This window comes from Sus scrofa, chromosome 17, assembly GCF_000003025.6.
Source record: "Sus scrofa isolate TJ Tabasco breed Duroc chromosome 17, Sscrofa11.1, whole genome shotgun sequence".
Lineage (NCBI taxonomy): Eukaryota > Metazoa > Chordata > Mammalia > Artiodactyla > Suidae > Sus > Sus scrofa.
Window position 1 is genome coordinate 29982537 of NC_010459.5, and position 14860 is coordinate 29997396.

The 14860-nt window shown below is 52.1% G+C and overlaps 1 protein-coding gene across 4 annotated transcripts; it reads right to left on the reverse strand.

Moving 5' to 3' along the window:
* On the reverse strand, positions 258-12793 carry LOC110257410. 4 transcript variants are annotated; one of them, XM_021077824.1, is made up of 3 exons: positions 12258-12793; positions 5642-5834; positions 258-4982 (listed from the first exon to the last, which is right to left on the reverse strand). In XM_021077824.1, exon 3 carries the CDS (start codon positions 2861-2863, stop codon positions 1772-1774), a length of 1092 nt encoding a protein of 363 aa, XP_020933483.1. In that variant the 5' UTR covers positions 2864-4982; positions 5642-5834; positions 12258-12793; the 3' UTR covers positions 258-1771. The 4 variants fall into 4 exon arrangements, with proteins under 4 accessions (XP_020933483.1, XP_020933481.1, XP_020933484.1 ...); XM_021077822.1 differs by having other exon boundaries at positions 258-5017; XM_021077825.1 differs by lacking the exon at positions 5642-5834 and having other exon boundaries at positions 258-5017.

A 14860-nucleotide genomic window follows, 5' to 3' on the forward strand; every position in this document is an offset into this window, starting at 1 on the left:
AATGCCCACCAGCACCCTGGGAAAATTACTGGATTATTATCCTACAGAATGCTAGAGAGACACATATGATGTCTTCTATGCCTCATATCTACACCAAATTGTTCAAAGCATTTTCAAATGTGGAGAAGCAAGTGAAAATTCTCTGTGATTAAATTAATATTCACCCCAGAAAGTGTTGCCTTTCTCACAGGAAAGTTGCAAGAAAATGGATCAATACTCACTCCACACCTGTTCCAACTTTTCTTGACTCGAAAATGTTTCATATGTATTTTTTTTATGTACATCCTTTTTATCTGGCAATAAGAACTACATATCCTTATTCATTTTTTTCCTGCCATGTTGCCGTGTACACACAGAGCATAGGACCAAGGAGGGAAACCGGTTCCTTTTAAAGAAATATGAAAACAATCACTCTGTTATTTGATTTGGACAACAACAGCTTCATGGCAAATTCCTTTCAAACAGATGGAGGCCCGGGCATTCTGAGTCCAGGCTGTACCGGGAGCGATTGTGTCCAGTGTGTTGACATATAACGTGGGCCTCCTTCGCACCACGTCGGATGTGTAAATGCACTTGATAGTCTTTTCCAGAGATCCAAGGAGAGAAAGATGTGGATTCACAGGCTACCACAGAGAATATTTAGTCTCAGGGAAGCCAGGATGTGTGTATTCGGTGTCATTTGTAAAGCAGCTGCCCACTCGATGCAGAAATGAAGGTTCCTTGTCTCAAACATCACTTAAAATTTCCAAAGAAATATCTGTAGCCCAGTGTCTTACTTCCCAATTCACTCAGACTTTTTAAATGGTTGATGTTGGCAGGAGACTTACTCGGTTAATCAGGAAAAGCATCAGATCATCTACAGACACCGATCTGTGAATTTACGAAGCCAAAGAACCTCGCTACAAGCCCATTTTCTCTCATTTTGCTTTCCTCTGGGGAAGGAGTACGGACCAGTAGGGAATACACGGAATTCTTTTACTTTGAGGAAAGATAAGCCTCCGTTTTCAAGTAATTTGAAGAGTGAGAATTCTGATACTGTAGAATTTCAATGCCGGCTCTTCTGGAAACTCAACCAGACCAATTCAAACAGCAAACACCAAGGTGCAGTTTCTTTACAGTTCTGAGTTTTTATTTTCTTTAGAGTAAGAAAGTAGTAAAAACATTATTAAAAGCTCCCACCCCCAAAAAAGAGGGGAGGAGATGGCTGCATATTTTGCTTGATATCACACAAATAAATTGCACATTAACAAAAGGATGCTGGATTTCAAAATTTTTCAACGTACCTTAAAAAAAAAAATCACATTTCAAAAAACAGCCTGCGTTGATGTGAGATTTTGAACAGATTTCAGGTCAGATTAGAGGTCTTTTTGTGGAATTGTAGGTCAGGGCAAGGGGTGAAATTAAACAATGTGCTTGATGGCGGGGTCCCTTTGGCACCCACTTCTGTTCACATCTTTCTCCTATGTTGGCCCGAGCCCTGCAGTTCCGAAGCTCAGCTCTGGCCACATACAGATGGCAACATTCTCATACTGGGCACCCAGAGAAGGTCACATGCTTTACATCAATGGCAATTAGTTCCCTTTTTAAAATGGAAAATGTCATTAAGTTCTTGAATAATTCAAGAGTAGAGGTCACAATATAGTGTCCCTTTTGGGGGTCTTTATGGTGCAAATGGCAAAACAAGGCGATCCTATCAGTAAGAGTAGATCTAAGGTTGACAATGTAACTCTATTTAGTGTGACAGGAAAATTAAATTACACGAGGCCCTCATTCATCGTCTCCCGTTAACAGGCTTGGGAAAATTGTGGATCCCCGGGGGCAAATCACTGACAACGTGCCGAGGCGAATAAAAATATGTCATTTTAATTGGCTGCTGTTTCCTTTGCTTGGTTTTGAAAATAACAAACAGAAACTTGTCCCCTGCAACTCTCCTTTGGAAATAGGGTCCCGAATCTCCAAAACACGACCACAGCTGGTGTTGAGCTGGTCTTGAGGCAGGGGCTCCTGGAAAGGAAATGCAGGGGAAGGTTTCCCATATAAATCGGCTTCCGCGGCTCCCCAGCCCGCCCCCGCAGGGCAGTCTGCACCGGAGTTCCTGCGTTTCTGAAACAGGGCTGCCCCTCAACCGACGAGGTCTGAGGAGGAGGCCAGGAGGGAGGACGGAGTGACACAGGGGCCACCAGCCGTCCTCCCTCCCCGGAGAGAAAGAGCCACGCAGCCCCAGGCGTGCCCCGCACCAGGCTCCTGGGCTGGGGTCGGTGGATGGGGTACAACGAGAGGCAGCGCATCCCTCAAAGGTCGCGACCAAGGAGAGGAAGGCAGCTCCCGGGCTACAGCAGCGCATCCCAGCCACGCACGTTCCTTGCGACCCCACGTCCCGGTTAAGGCCAGGGGGCGTGGCTGCCCAGGTCCCGTTCCCGCCCTTGACCGCAGGCGGGTCGCGCAGAGCCGGGGGCCGCTCCACCCGCGGGTCCGGCCGCCGCAGCGCGCCCTGGGCACCTGCGGGACCTGGCGCTATTGCCCGCTTCTCCCGAGGCCGAGGCCGGAGGGAGATGGGCTGGGCGGGGGAGCAAAATTTGCGGCGTCTGGGCGCCTGCGGGTGGGATTCCCCGGGGCCGGTGGGTGGGCTGCCTGGGGTCGGTTCCCTGCGCTCTAGAACTTGGAAAAGGCAAGAATGACTATCCTTCTGCCTGTTGCTTTTCAGTTGTTCTTTTGCCCCTAAGTAGTATCTATCTGATTCTTTCCTTTTGCGGCCTCCTCCGCTAGGTCCCTGCGGCGTCTGTGTCGGCCAAGTGAGCACCGAGGGGGCGAGCCTGAGCCCCCATCCTCCGCCCGGCCCCGCACCTCTCCGTGCTTCACGCATCTCCTCCGCGAGCTCGGCCGCGCGGGGAGGCTGGGCTCCGGGATCGGCTGGCACCGCGGCCCGATACGCGCCCGGGGCTGCGCGGACCCGGGGAGGGGGCGGCGGCGGGGCCGCAGCAGAGGGTCCTGGCAGCTCGCGGGGAGCAGCAGCCAGTCCAGTGGCAGCGGCCTCGTTTGGGAATGAGAACCGCGGGCCGCTCGTTTCTGAAACGGGGCCTGACTTCAGTAACGCTTAAGCAAAGTGAGACACTGAATTTTTAAGGAAAAAAAAAAAAAGTTATATTACAGCAGTTACTGCTTCGGGGTTTTGATGGGTGTCAAAGCCTCAGTATCTTTGCAGTAGAATTAAAAATAGAATTTAGAAATAAATTTCCTTCCTGGGGTGGGGGGAGCGAGGGAGCAGAGAGGGGCAATTTCGAGGATTTTCATTTTCTAAATGCTTCAATTTAAGCAAACACTTGGGGGCTCCAGGCCGCTGTAATTCCAAAGACAATTTTCCCTGGTTTTAATTTGATTTGCATTTTTTCAACTTCGATAATATTCAATTTCATGGCTGAATACACAGGTAAACACTGTTAGGTTCGTGTTTTTCGCCTCTTGCACCAAACAGAATGTGGCTTGCCTCAGAGGGCCATGAGCGGTTACCCAGTCCCAATCATGTCTGCGGGTTTGTCCTGAATTATTTTCCCAAACGTAGCACTGCCTCCACCGGACTGCAGAAGCGGTGACCTATTAAAAACAGCGGAACCGCTCTGCAGGTGGGGGGACTCGCCCAAACATGGCCCAGAGGAAGGCAGCAAAGCAAACTAGTTCCTATTCTCCATAGAATCTATTCTATTCTCATCCGGAAGCATTTTAAAGAGCATGTTATGAGTAGTTTTAAGCAATCCCCAAATGATCGATATATGCATTTCCCCCAAAATGCTGTTAGGGTACATTTCATAGCTAGAAAGACAAACATTGAGAAATACAAAGAGACAGTCTTTGTAAGGAAACGTTTAGCACCCTCGAGCGATTTTACCAAACATAAAATTCAGAGAAAAACATGAAGTGAAATGGAGTAATTAGTTGTAATCATATCAAAGCCGATATTTAACAAAATGCCACCATTAGTAACCATGGAGCCAGGGTGCTGGGAGCTGCGTGGGAGCGGCCACGGCAGAGACGAGCACGCGTGGACGGCAATCCTCTGACACCCTATACACCAGACAACGCGCAGAGATCGCTGGGACTCATCAAATAGATACATTGGCACATAATAACCCTATCAAAACCCCAAATACATTTTATACTTCTTCACAAAACTGTGCTAGAAAAGGTAAGGAGCAAAGAAGTGACATATTTTATTGGTCTGTCCAGGGGTAATTATATATATAATAAAACAGCACTCTAGTTTCTCGTATTACCTCTCATTTAAAGAAAAAAAATATGTATATATATATATATATATGTATTTGCTTTCTGTCCACTACTGTGAAACGCTCAAAGCTATGAAAACTATTTCGACTTTAAATCCTAAAAAGCTACAAATTTGAAAGTCTGTTTTCCTTTTTAGATTTTTTTTTTAATGGAGAGCCTATGAACAATATTGGTGACTTTCAAAAATGAAAAGATATTAGAGTTTTGGCATCTGGGAAAGGATAGATCCAGAAATTACACTGGTGAGATTTTTCACAAACTTTTTTTTGCTTGAAGCTGGTTGGTTTTGAAAAAGCGTACGGAGGCAATCTCATCTGCAAAATATTTTCTTTATCATATGGAAGGGGTTTCAACAAACAAAAAAGGAATGTCATTTGAAATCTTACCAACTTTGAAAAAGAAACTTCCTTTTTTTTTTTTTTTTTTTTGAAAACACCACCGGAGCAGATTGACTGGAAAACTGGTTCTTTTATTACTTGGCTTTTAATTTTTTTTTACAATTATTGAATTTAAAATGATCATTGTTCTGGATTTGTCCTGATCTCTCCCATTGTGGCGGACTGGCAATTATCTTTTCTGTTTATTTTACACAAATAGATGGCGGAGTGTGATGTCTCCAAGATGACTTCGGGCAAACCTCTTCTTGGAAAAGAGCGAATGACACACCGGTCTGCTCAGAGGAGGCCAAGCTCCCTCTACTCCTGATTGAAGAGGAAGTGGGGGTCTTGCTCAGAACCTAAAAGCATTGATCATCAGCGTAAGTTTGCCAATGTCATTGGCTTTTATCCCAGGACCACGGCTGTGTCCAGGACCACGGCTGCCCACCCAGAAGCAGCGCTCCGGCAGCGCCCAGGGCTACCGCCCCCACCTCCAGCTGTGTGGGTCTGAGTGGCCACGAGCTGACCAAAGGCCGAGGGGCTGGGCAGGGCTGGGGTGGGGGCAGGGAGGCAAGGGAGGAAAGGCCCCGGGGTGAACCCTGGAGTGTGTCTTAGCAGGTGGGGACTTGGAATTGGCAGAATAGGGGGCCCAAGTCCCTGTAAGGGAACTTCCCCTACAGATTTGGGGTCTTGGGAGGCTGTGTCCCCTTAGGAGAAACCTAAATCCTCAGAGGAAGGCAGAGCCACCCTAAAAGGCCCAGCTGCTGGGACAGGGGCGGGGATGGGGGACAGCTGAGGGCGCAGAAATGGGCTGTGGTCTGACAGTACCTCCAGGACTGGAGGGAGCTGGAGGGGGGAAGGAGGCTGGGGGGGGGGAAGGGAAGGAGAGGGAAGGGGAGGGGGAGGGAGGGAACAAGGGAGGGAGGGGGAGGGAAAGAGAGAAAGAGATTCTGACGAATGCAAGGGAGAAATCCCTCAGTTACTTTTGGTTGTTTACTGAGCCAGGGCAAAATCTAAACAGCGCTTTCCACAATCAATGAAGGATCGCCTCAGGTTCCAGAGCTGAGCCCCCCGAATGAGCCGGGCCTTCTGATAACTGCGGGTTAGCGCCTGGGATCAACTCCTTCCCGCTGCTCGCTGCTGGCAGGAGATAGGGAGGCATCTTGTGTGTGAGCTCTGGGAAGGGAGAGGCGAGGAGGGGATTTAATTGTCTGCCTGGGTGAATCGAAATGTCCTTTTAAAGCAAAGAAATCAAGAGAGATTGGCCTTTAGTTGGCAAACTCTGCTGGTGGGAGGGAGGGGCGATTAAAGGCGAGAGACCATAAAATGCAGAGCAGATCCCCGGCTCCAGAAGGCTGGGCACCTGATCCAGCCGTGGGTAACTGCTGTGGGTAACTGCGTCCTCGCTACCCCAGTCTTGCGCCTCCATCATCAGCTTGGAGGGGGGAGTATGGTTTAATCTAGAACCCCACTCGCTTCCAAGATTTGGTCACGCCTGCCTGAGACATCCGTGTGCGTGTGCAGAGCTGGCCTCAGGATCCAGCTGTCCAGAGCCTGCTCTGAAATTTTCAGGGGAGGGGGGGCGCATCTGTAGGAAATCCCACACCACCCAAAATGGACCATCCAAGGAACTTATCTTCCAGGGATCTGGAAAGAAAAGGAGACCTGCACGCTGGTGGGGGGGGGGGGTGCTTGCACAGGAAGGCGTCAGCCCTCTTTGGCTTGCACACCCATGTGCCCGTGTGCAGCTTGGTGCTCACGCCCCAGGGGTGGGGTGGATAGCGCCCTTCCCCTAGACTGTGGGCCTACTGAGCGCTGGGTCCCAGACTCCCTGAGTGTCTGTCGGAAGCAGGCCCACATCCCATTCAGGGGCCAACCTAGAGAAAGGTGTTTATCCCTATCTGCATTTGTATGTAGAGGGGGAGGTGGCTGTGGGGGTGGCGTCTTGCGGCTCCTGCAGCTGTGGCCAGCGAGGACGTGCCGGTGCCCAGCTGTGGGCGGTGCGTGCACTCCAGCTGTGCTGTCACCTGGGCTGTCCGGCCACCAGGTGCGGGTCAGGGGGAGGTCAGAGGCACAAGGGTCTTAGGAATTCCTGGCCCCTGATCCAAAATCCCAGTAAGGGGTAAAGCTGATAGGCTGCACCTCTTACGTGTGGTCTTAAGCCCGTGTGTTGGGTTATTGTTTCTGGCCCTGACATTTTCCTCTTCTCTGGCATTTTCTCTTTCTCATCGCAATGCAAGAGCCATCGAGCTGCTGGTTCTTTTCTCCTCCCTTCCAGCCTTACCCAGCTGGCCCCGGAAGCCTGGAGAAGGAGGAGTCCTGGCCCAGGCCTGATTGATCTTCTGGCCGGTGTTGGGGCCACAGTCACCTGGGAATTCTAATTCCAAGAAAAAAGAGAAGGCAGCTGGGCCCCAGACACCCTGACCCTGGCTAGGTCTGTGGGCAAGGGCTCTGCCACCCTTCCAAGGAGTGCCTGAACCTGTTCCTCTTAAGACTTTCTGGTTTCCTTCCAGCCTTCTTCTCAACAGTTCGGGCTCCTCCCTCTACCCCTTTCAACTCATTTTGGAAACCTGGGGGTCCTGGCCAAAGCAGGCTCCTATGACATTGGAATCGGAGAGGTCTGTGCCCAGCTTGTAGGAACCCAGAAGTTGCAAGAACAGAGGTGAAAGGTTTGAGCTGAATGCTGAGCTCTGAAATTGGAGCCTTTTCTCCAATTCCTTTCCACCCAGGCCCATCACCACTAAAATCTGACAGCTGCTGGGGTGGGGGTGGGGCTTAAATGAAATCCTACTCACAAAGGCACCTGGCATGGTGCCTGGCACAGAGGGAACCCCCTCAGTGGTGGCGGGTGGAACACAGCTGTGATCAAGAGGAGTGACCGTCTGGCAAGACCTGGAGAAACACTAGGATTGTAGAAAGAACGGCACATATTTTGTCAAGACACGAACTCATTTTTCTGGGTAGAGGGTAATTTTCTCAGCCACAGAGGTGTTGAAATTGCAATTTCTTTCTGTGTGTAAACAGCTCAATTTAAAGGAGCTCAGAATTGCACACCAAACAGAAGATACATCGTAGAGATGACCTCCTTCCATTTAAATTCCTTAGATTGGGCTTTAGAAGGTAAGGCAGGCAGAAAGCTTCAGCAGAGGGTCCTATCTTTTATTAGAGTAGAGTGTGCAGGCTTTGGCCTCCTGATTTCTCTGCTAAGGACGTCTCTGGCCCCCATTCAGAGCCCCTGTGACCCAGGTCCTGTCCCGGCTGACACTCCACTCTGGTCCTGCACAGAAAGCATCACTCCATCATCCTCTGCCCTCCCCAGCTCCCCAGCTGCCACTTCACGCCTTAGCTCCTCCCAAGCTCGCTCCTCCAAATACTTCCCAAGACTATGTTTTCTATTCTCATGTAAGGTGTTTGCAACACCCCAGGCTTCAAAAATGGGAACTGCATGCTTTTCTTTATGTGAGCAAAAATTTCTCAGGAAAATCCATTCTGTAATTATGTCTGTTCTGTGAAAAGAGAAGGAATAACGAATTGAGGTCGTATTTCTAAGGACATGAGAAATCAAAATTCACAGGCAAGAAAATCACACGCCTGCAGTTCCATTTCGAATTGCTGGAGTCATCACCAACCTCCATCCAAAAGACGTTCCTGCTCATTCTTGAGACCTGGATTTTCCGCTTTTCCAACAAGTGAAAGTATAGGAGAGCTGATGGACCTATGAAGAAAGTCTAGTCCTCGACCATTTAGGCGAGCAGAGGTGGAATTGCATAAGCAAGTAGAGCTAAAAACCAGCGAGCAACTCTTGTTCCACAGATCTCATCTGCATAACACTCTAGGATTTTTCCCTCACACATACATGTTTGAGGAAATTTTGCCTCTCAGTTCATTCGATGTGTTTCAGTTAAATGAACCTGGCATTGCTGGCACAGTATCCTGGCATCACAGGGAATATCCATGCCTCCAATTAAGCATCAAGAGAGTTAAACCCCAGGCACCTGCCCTAAGGGGATGTGAGAACCTCTAGTTTTGCATGAGCGAATGCAACTTAATTTGTGTCCATCTTTCCAGTAGTCCGGCCCTCAGTGGTGTTCTTTGCCCATAAAATACCCCCACCTTCTTTTGATAAAGAGAGAGACAGGTGTGGGGAGGGTAAGTCAGTGTCTTTGAATGGGAATCTGGCAGGGAGGGGTGTGCCAGTGCCATCTGACCAGTCCCTGTCCTGCTGGCAGTGGCTCAGAAACAGCCACTCGTGTAGAAACGAAGCACACTGTTATCAAGATGCGTTCGTGAAATGTCGCTGTCATCTCTACCTGTGCCCTCGAGGTGCTTCGTGGCAGCTCTCCTGCAGAGGATGTACAAAGAATCTGGATTAAGCCCCAAGGGTGCAGGACTGGGGGAGGGGAGGCTAGAATCACCTCCAGTCTAGCAAGAGGGACCGGGGCGGGTGGAATGACAGCTTGTAAAAGAAGCCTCCATCAGTCTCCCAGGAGACAGCCGGCCTCAACTTGGGTGTTCCCCGCTTGTTAGCCTCACTCATAATTGGTCTCCCTCCCATCCCACGTTGTTGGTTTTCTGTGTGTGGCTTTTGGTGTGAGCGTGTTAGGTCATCAACAAATACAATGGCGGGAGGGGGCGAGGGGGGACACACATGATTGTTTTAAAGAAGAAAGGAGAGAAAGGATGAGAGAGTGGGCAGGAAGGCTGTGGACAGAGGGGGAAGATGCCCCAGGATTTAGGCTTCTGAGGCAGCCCCTGGAAGGCTGGGGCAGAGCTCTGCCCAGGGGTTTTGTCTGAGGGAGGAGCAGCCCGCCAGGAGCTGGGGACCCTACTGAGCGCCACTGGACCCCATCTCTTCCATGCAGTTTACGTTTGCTTGTCTCTGGAGGTGCCTGTGACATCCTGCCCATATCCAGTGGCGCATCTCATCAAAAAGGAATTCCTCCCCCCAAATTCCCATTATCGTGGCTGCACCAGAGAGGACTCGGCCTAAAGTGCAGCCCAGGACCCCCAGGATGACCCGACTCCCAGGCCTGTGTCGGCTGGCTTTTCCCCATCCGTTTTAAAATAGTTTCTCCCACTTGCCTCCTGACTTTTTCCTTCACCTCACCTCTTCTTTTCTCCTCTTTGCAGAGGAGAACCAGTCCTGGGGTAGAAGCTATAAGAAACGTGCAGTCTGACATCTGTACAGCTGAGAGGGAGCTGTTTTTGCAGTCAAGGGGGGCTCTAGACACAGTGCATTGTTTTCACTCAAAAGGGGGCACGGAAGGCTCTGAGACCCTCTGATATCTATTTGCTGTGAAAAGAACCTTTGACAGGGGAAAGAAGCAGCAGATAAGTCATTAAAGCGAGCAGCAAATTTTGGAGAGTTTTTCCTTTGTGTTTTTGTTTTTGGAATTCCACTCCACCTACCCTTGGTTGGCCTGGGTTGCCATGGGCTGCGGCCAGGACTAGTGTCCACTGTGTCCCTGACCTGGCAGAGGCATTTAGGGTCTGAAACCTCCATCTTCTGCTATGGGGGGTGGGGGAGTGGGGGGGTGGCCAGACTCAGTGCCTGTAAGTCTGTGGACCCCAGCCTCACCACTGACACCAGAGGTCACCGCGGCCATTCAGTGGGTGGCGGACTCAGAGGACATTCCCTTCCTATCACCTGGCGCTGGATGAAGATTCCCTGCCCCCAAGGCCAGGCTGCTTTCTTGTGACAGTTCCAGTCTACAGGACACATTTCATAAGATTCTGTCTGGGCGACCACCTCAGCAAGCCAGGAAGATCTCGGAGCCCAATCCTTAGAAGGGTGCACTGCCCCAGAGAAAGCCAGTTAAGCCAAGATACCTCCAGGTGCCTTCTTAAGCCAAGCAACCCCCCCTCCCGCCCTCGCCCTATTAAGCGTTCTCTCTCCTTCTCCCTGCCCCACCCCCATAGTAAACCGCCCCCCCACCAAAGCTCCAAGGATCGGCCTGTCTTTTTAATGCCCGGAGAAGGCAGGCGATAAACATCAGGCGTTTAAATTGGCCATTTGGAAGATTACATCTCCTCAGCGAGGGTCTTTCTTTCAAAACTCGCACTGAATTAAGGGCCGCAGCTACTCCGCACCGGCTCTCAAAGGCCGGGCACCTTTGAATTCGGCCGTGGAGCGGGGCCGGGCGCGGTGACCGGGTGCCATCAAAGGCCCGAGGGAAGGCCGTGGGGCGACACCATCTAATGACAAGTAATTGACGGATACGAGACCGCGCATTACCAGCGGAACGGGGAGGCATTAATTATTTAAAAACGATTAGCCTCGCGTGTGTCCTGCAGGCGGGCCATCTCGTTCTGGGAAGATAACCAGCTCCTTGAGCCGGAGCCGAGCTTGGAGGGCGGCGGGCGCGGTGGACTGAGGCGCGTGGCCTGGGGAGAGGGGGGAAGGAGGGTAGGGAGTGCCCAGTGTTCCCACACGTGGAGGTGGCCACAAAACTGAGCCTGCCAATTACCGATTTCTGCCCCTTTGGGGTTGGGGGTCTGGGTGACCGCTGCACAAGACGGAAGTAACTTTCCTGTTGGGGCGGCAGGCAATTTTGGCTGCCCCTGACCTAGTGCAATTTACGTCCTGGCAAAATACCAAACTGACCTAACTGGGGCAAGCCTCTCCCAAGCCGGACACCCAGCCTTGGAAAGCAAAAGGTCATGGGGGATGCAGATTTCGGGGGAGGGTGTCTGGTAGGCCCCAGAGGAAAGACGTTTTTCCTACCCGCCCTAGAAAGCTGGCAGCCTCGGAACCACTAGTTTTCCAGACGCCGCCTTCCCGCAGGCGGTGGACAGATGCGATCAGTTTTGTCCGATCCTCCAAACCCAGCGGCCGGGGCCAGAGCAGAGCGAGTGAGTGATGAATGGCCCTGGGGCCGGTTCAGCCTTTCCCTCCAGGGCCCGGCGCGTGGCCCCGAGGCTCCCGGACCTGCCTGCGGCCGCGCGCGCTCTGCTTACAGGCCGCTTGCCCTTTTTTCGGCGGCGAGAATGCAGAGTTCCCTGGCCGCTCCCAAAGGCTCTGCCTCTCCCCTACTCGTGCGCGCCGGGCCCACGCCGCCGCTTGGGCCTCTGGGCTTCCTGGAACCGGCCAGGTGGAACTCGAACCCGTGTGCGCCCACGCTCGGGCCTTGGCTCTGCAACCTCCCAGAACCAGCGCACGGTCTCCCACCATCCCCAGCCCGGGACCTGAGCCGGCCCCCACGCCCGCCTCCCCACTGTCCTAGGGGGGCACGGGGCCCTCGGATCGAATCCCCTGCCCGAAGCGATTGCAGGGGCTTGTCGTGACTCCGCCGGCGCTTCGGGGCAGCACCAAACTTTCCAACTGTGCTCAGGAGCCAGCTTCTGTCTGAACGTGTAGCTCCTGGACCCTGATCCTCCCACACCAAGCATCCTCAGAATCCCCCGGAAAAAAAAAAAAAAATCCTCTTCCCAAACCCGGGTCTCCCCGACTTAGCTTCTCACTCTCTCCCCGCCCTTCAGGAGTCGGAGCCCGGGTAAGGGAGAGGGGCTGGCTGGGGGAGGGGAGGCGCGCGGAAGGGAGTGGGGGGCGCAGGCTCGGCGGGGCCCCGGGCGCGGCCCCCAAGCGGGCGCGCTCCCTACCTGCGGTGCGGCCGGCGGGCGGGCGGCGGCGGAGCGTCCAGCGCGCGGAGGGAGGCGGCCGACTGCTCCGAGCCCAGGAATCCTCGCATTTATTTGAGCTCAAACCGAGCGACTGTTGACTTTAGCACACAAAGCAAAGATTTCACTGCCCGCTAGTTTAAAAATGAATATTTTACCAAGATATCGATCAGCGTTATAAAATTCAGTTAAGTACAATGGGTTCCTAGCAAAAAAAAAAAAAAAAAAAAAAGAATAATAAAGAGGGGGAGGCAATATAATATCTGTGCAAATTTGCTGAAGTGTGACGTGGCGTGGAAAGTTTACCCTCCTGGAATTCGGATCTAGAATGTTTTTTTCGGTTGTTTACTGACTGTTTATTCACAGATCACGGTTGTTTGAACCCGTGCGCGGATGGCGCAGGGAAAGGGAAGAAAAAGAGGGCGAGAGGGAGGGAAAAAGAAGCGCTGCACCCTACCAGGCAGAGTTGGGGGACGCGGGCGGAGGGCGGCCTGAGCGCTAGTAAGCTGGGGGCCCGGCGGGGGGAGGGGCTGGGGCGGGAGGCTGGGGGTGTGTGAAAGACGCAGGACGCGCAGCAAAGCCTCCGGAGCGGCCGGCTCCCCGACATCCTTTTTATGTATTCGGACAGAACTATATCTTATCGGCCGGGATCAGTGGAGGGGGGCGCGCTAAGTAGTTTAAAACGACCCTCGCACAATGGGCGTGCGATAGGAAACATAGCAGGTTAGGGCAGCGCTTTCAGCCTCCATTGTCCCGCACTCGGCCCCCGGCCCTGCCTCTCGGCTCCTTCGCCACGGGAGCCTTTTATGTGATAATGAAACACATTTCAGGCTGGGCTCACGACGTGTGTGTCCTTGCCAGGGGGGGGGAGAGGCGGCCCTGATTGCTGGCTGCGGCCTCCGGATCCCCCCCACCCCCTCCCCAATTTCTCTTCCTTGTGTTCTTGGGGACAATGTGGCCTGTTAAAAAGGGATTTGGAGGCGGGAGGCGGAGGCCAGGGCAAACTCCCCTCCAGCGCGTGGGAAGGCCAGGGTTTTAGGGGCAGAGAACACGCAAGGTGGCTGAGGGTCCTGGAGAGGTGGTATCCAGGCTTGGGGTGAATGAAGCTGGGACGTTCCATGCCTGGATGGTGGAGAAGCTCATCTGTCTCGTCTCGGATACAGGACACTGGGCTTAGAAACCTGAGGCCAAATGTCCTGTCTCTGACCCATTGCAAACCATCTTCACCTTGGATGGCCCCAAGTCTTGGGGCCACGACCCTCTGGCTCCTGCCCTCGCCTGGCCAGATTGTGTGCCAGCAGATGCCCTGGGCAAAGCCAAAGCTGGGCTCCCTTTCCTCACCAGGGCTGGGTTTGCCTCTGAGGTTTCCACATTGGTTGGTGGCAGACTTAGGGTCCCACGGCCTTCTGTGGGGAGCTGCAGTACAATTTGTTAAGAATTTAGTCTGGGTCTTGTTTTATACTTTTGAGTTTTCCTTTAAGAATCACCACATACCCACTCTTCCCCTCGGTCCTGTAACCCCTCCCCCCCTTGTCAAGCTGGGTTAGCAGGATACTTTAAAGTGGGGGCAGTATTTGGGGGGAGGGTGCAAAGCTGAAGACCTGGGATCCCACCGCTGGCAAGGAGCACCTGGTGAGCCTCGCAAGACATCCCTTTAGACCTCTGCCTTGCCCCCAGTGTACCAATATTAAAAGATTTCAACCATGACCCTGAGACCCCTATAAAACCATTCCCAGGAAAAAGTCTTTTGTTTCTCCAGACCAGACTCATGGTTCCAGAAGCCTCACTACTCCTGAACTGCAGCAGATTCTATCAAGGTAGTACCGAACCACCTAAGTGAAGGTGGGGATGGGTGAGAAGGGGGGTTGGAGGAGTGTAGACAGAGAGAGGCCTCAGGCCCCATAGAATCTGAGCAGAGTCCCAGTTCCACAGAAGGGCCAAGGGATGCTGAGAGGCAGTGAGGAAAATGCAAAGGGATGTGCCCAGAATTTGCAAATCCAACTGGGGCCCTGCTTTGAAAGGAGGCCTAGGATAGGAAACACAGGAAAAGAAAAAGGGGGGGGGGATCCAAGCTTCTTCCCAGAGAAGCCAGCCCTAGGGCCCAAGGATGTTGACAACAGCACCTTCTCATTGTCCCACTAGAAAATACCAGTATGTGGTTTTCTCTGGCGTTTGCATCAACTCCGCAGAACAGAATGGTTCACACGGGATCTGTGAGTTTCACAGAATGTAAAGTTCAACTCGGAATTCAAAAGGAAAGCTTGAACAATGTTGAATTCTATAAGTGATGTGCTCGCAGAAGTGCTGGGGGAAGTGTACTGAAGTCTGAAAGTGACTTTGAAATGTATCTGAGAAAATCAGATAAATGGACCAATGGAGGTGTGGCTGAATGGAACGATATACAATACAGCAAGTTTAGTGAAATAACTGTAGGATCTGGGCAATGGGTACATATGTGTTTACTGTAAATTTCATTCAACTTGCAACCAGCCAGGATCGCCCTCCCTCAGGTTTTAAATCATTCCCAGACTTGTTTGTTTTTTTGAATCAGGCAAAGGAAAGAAAAATCTGGAAGATTCAAAGCA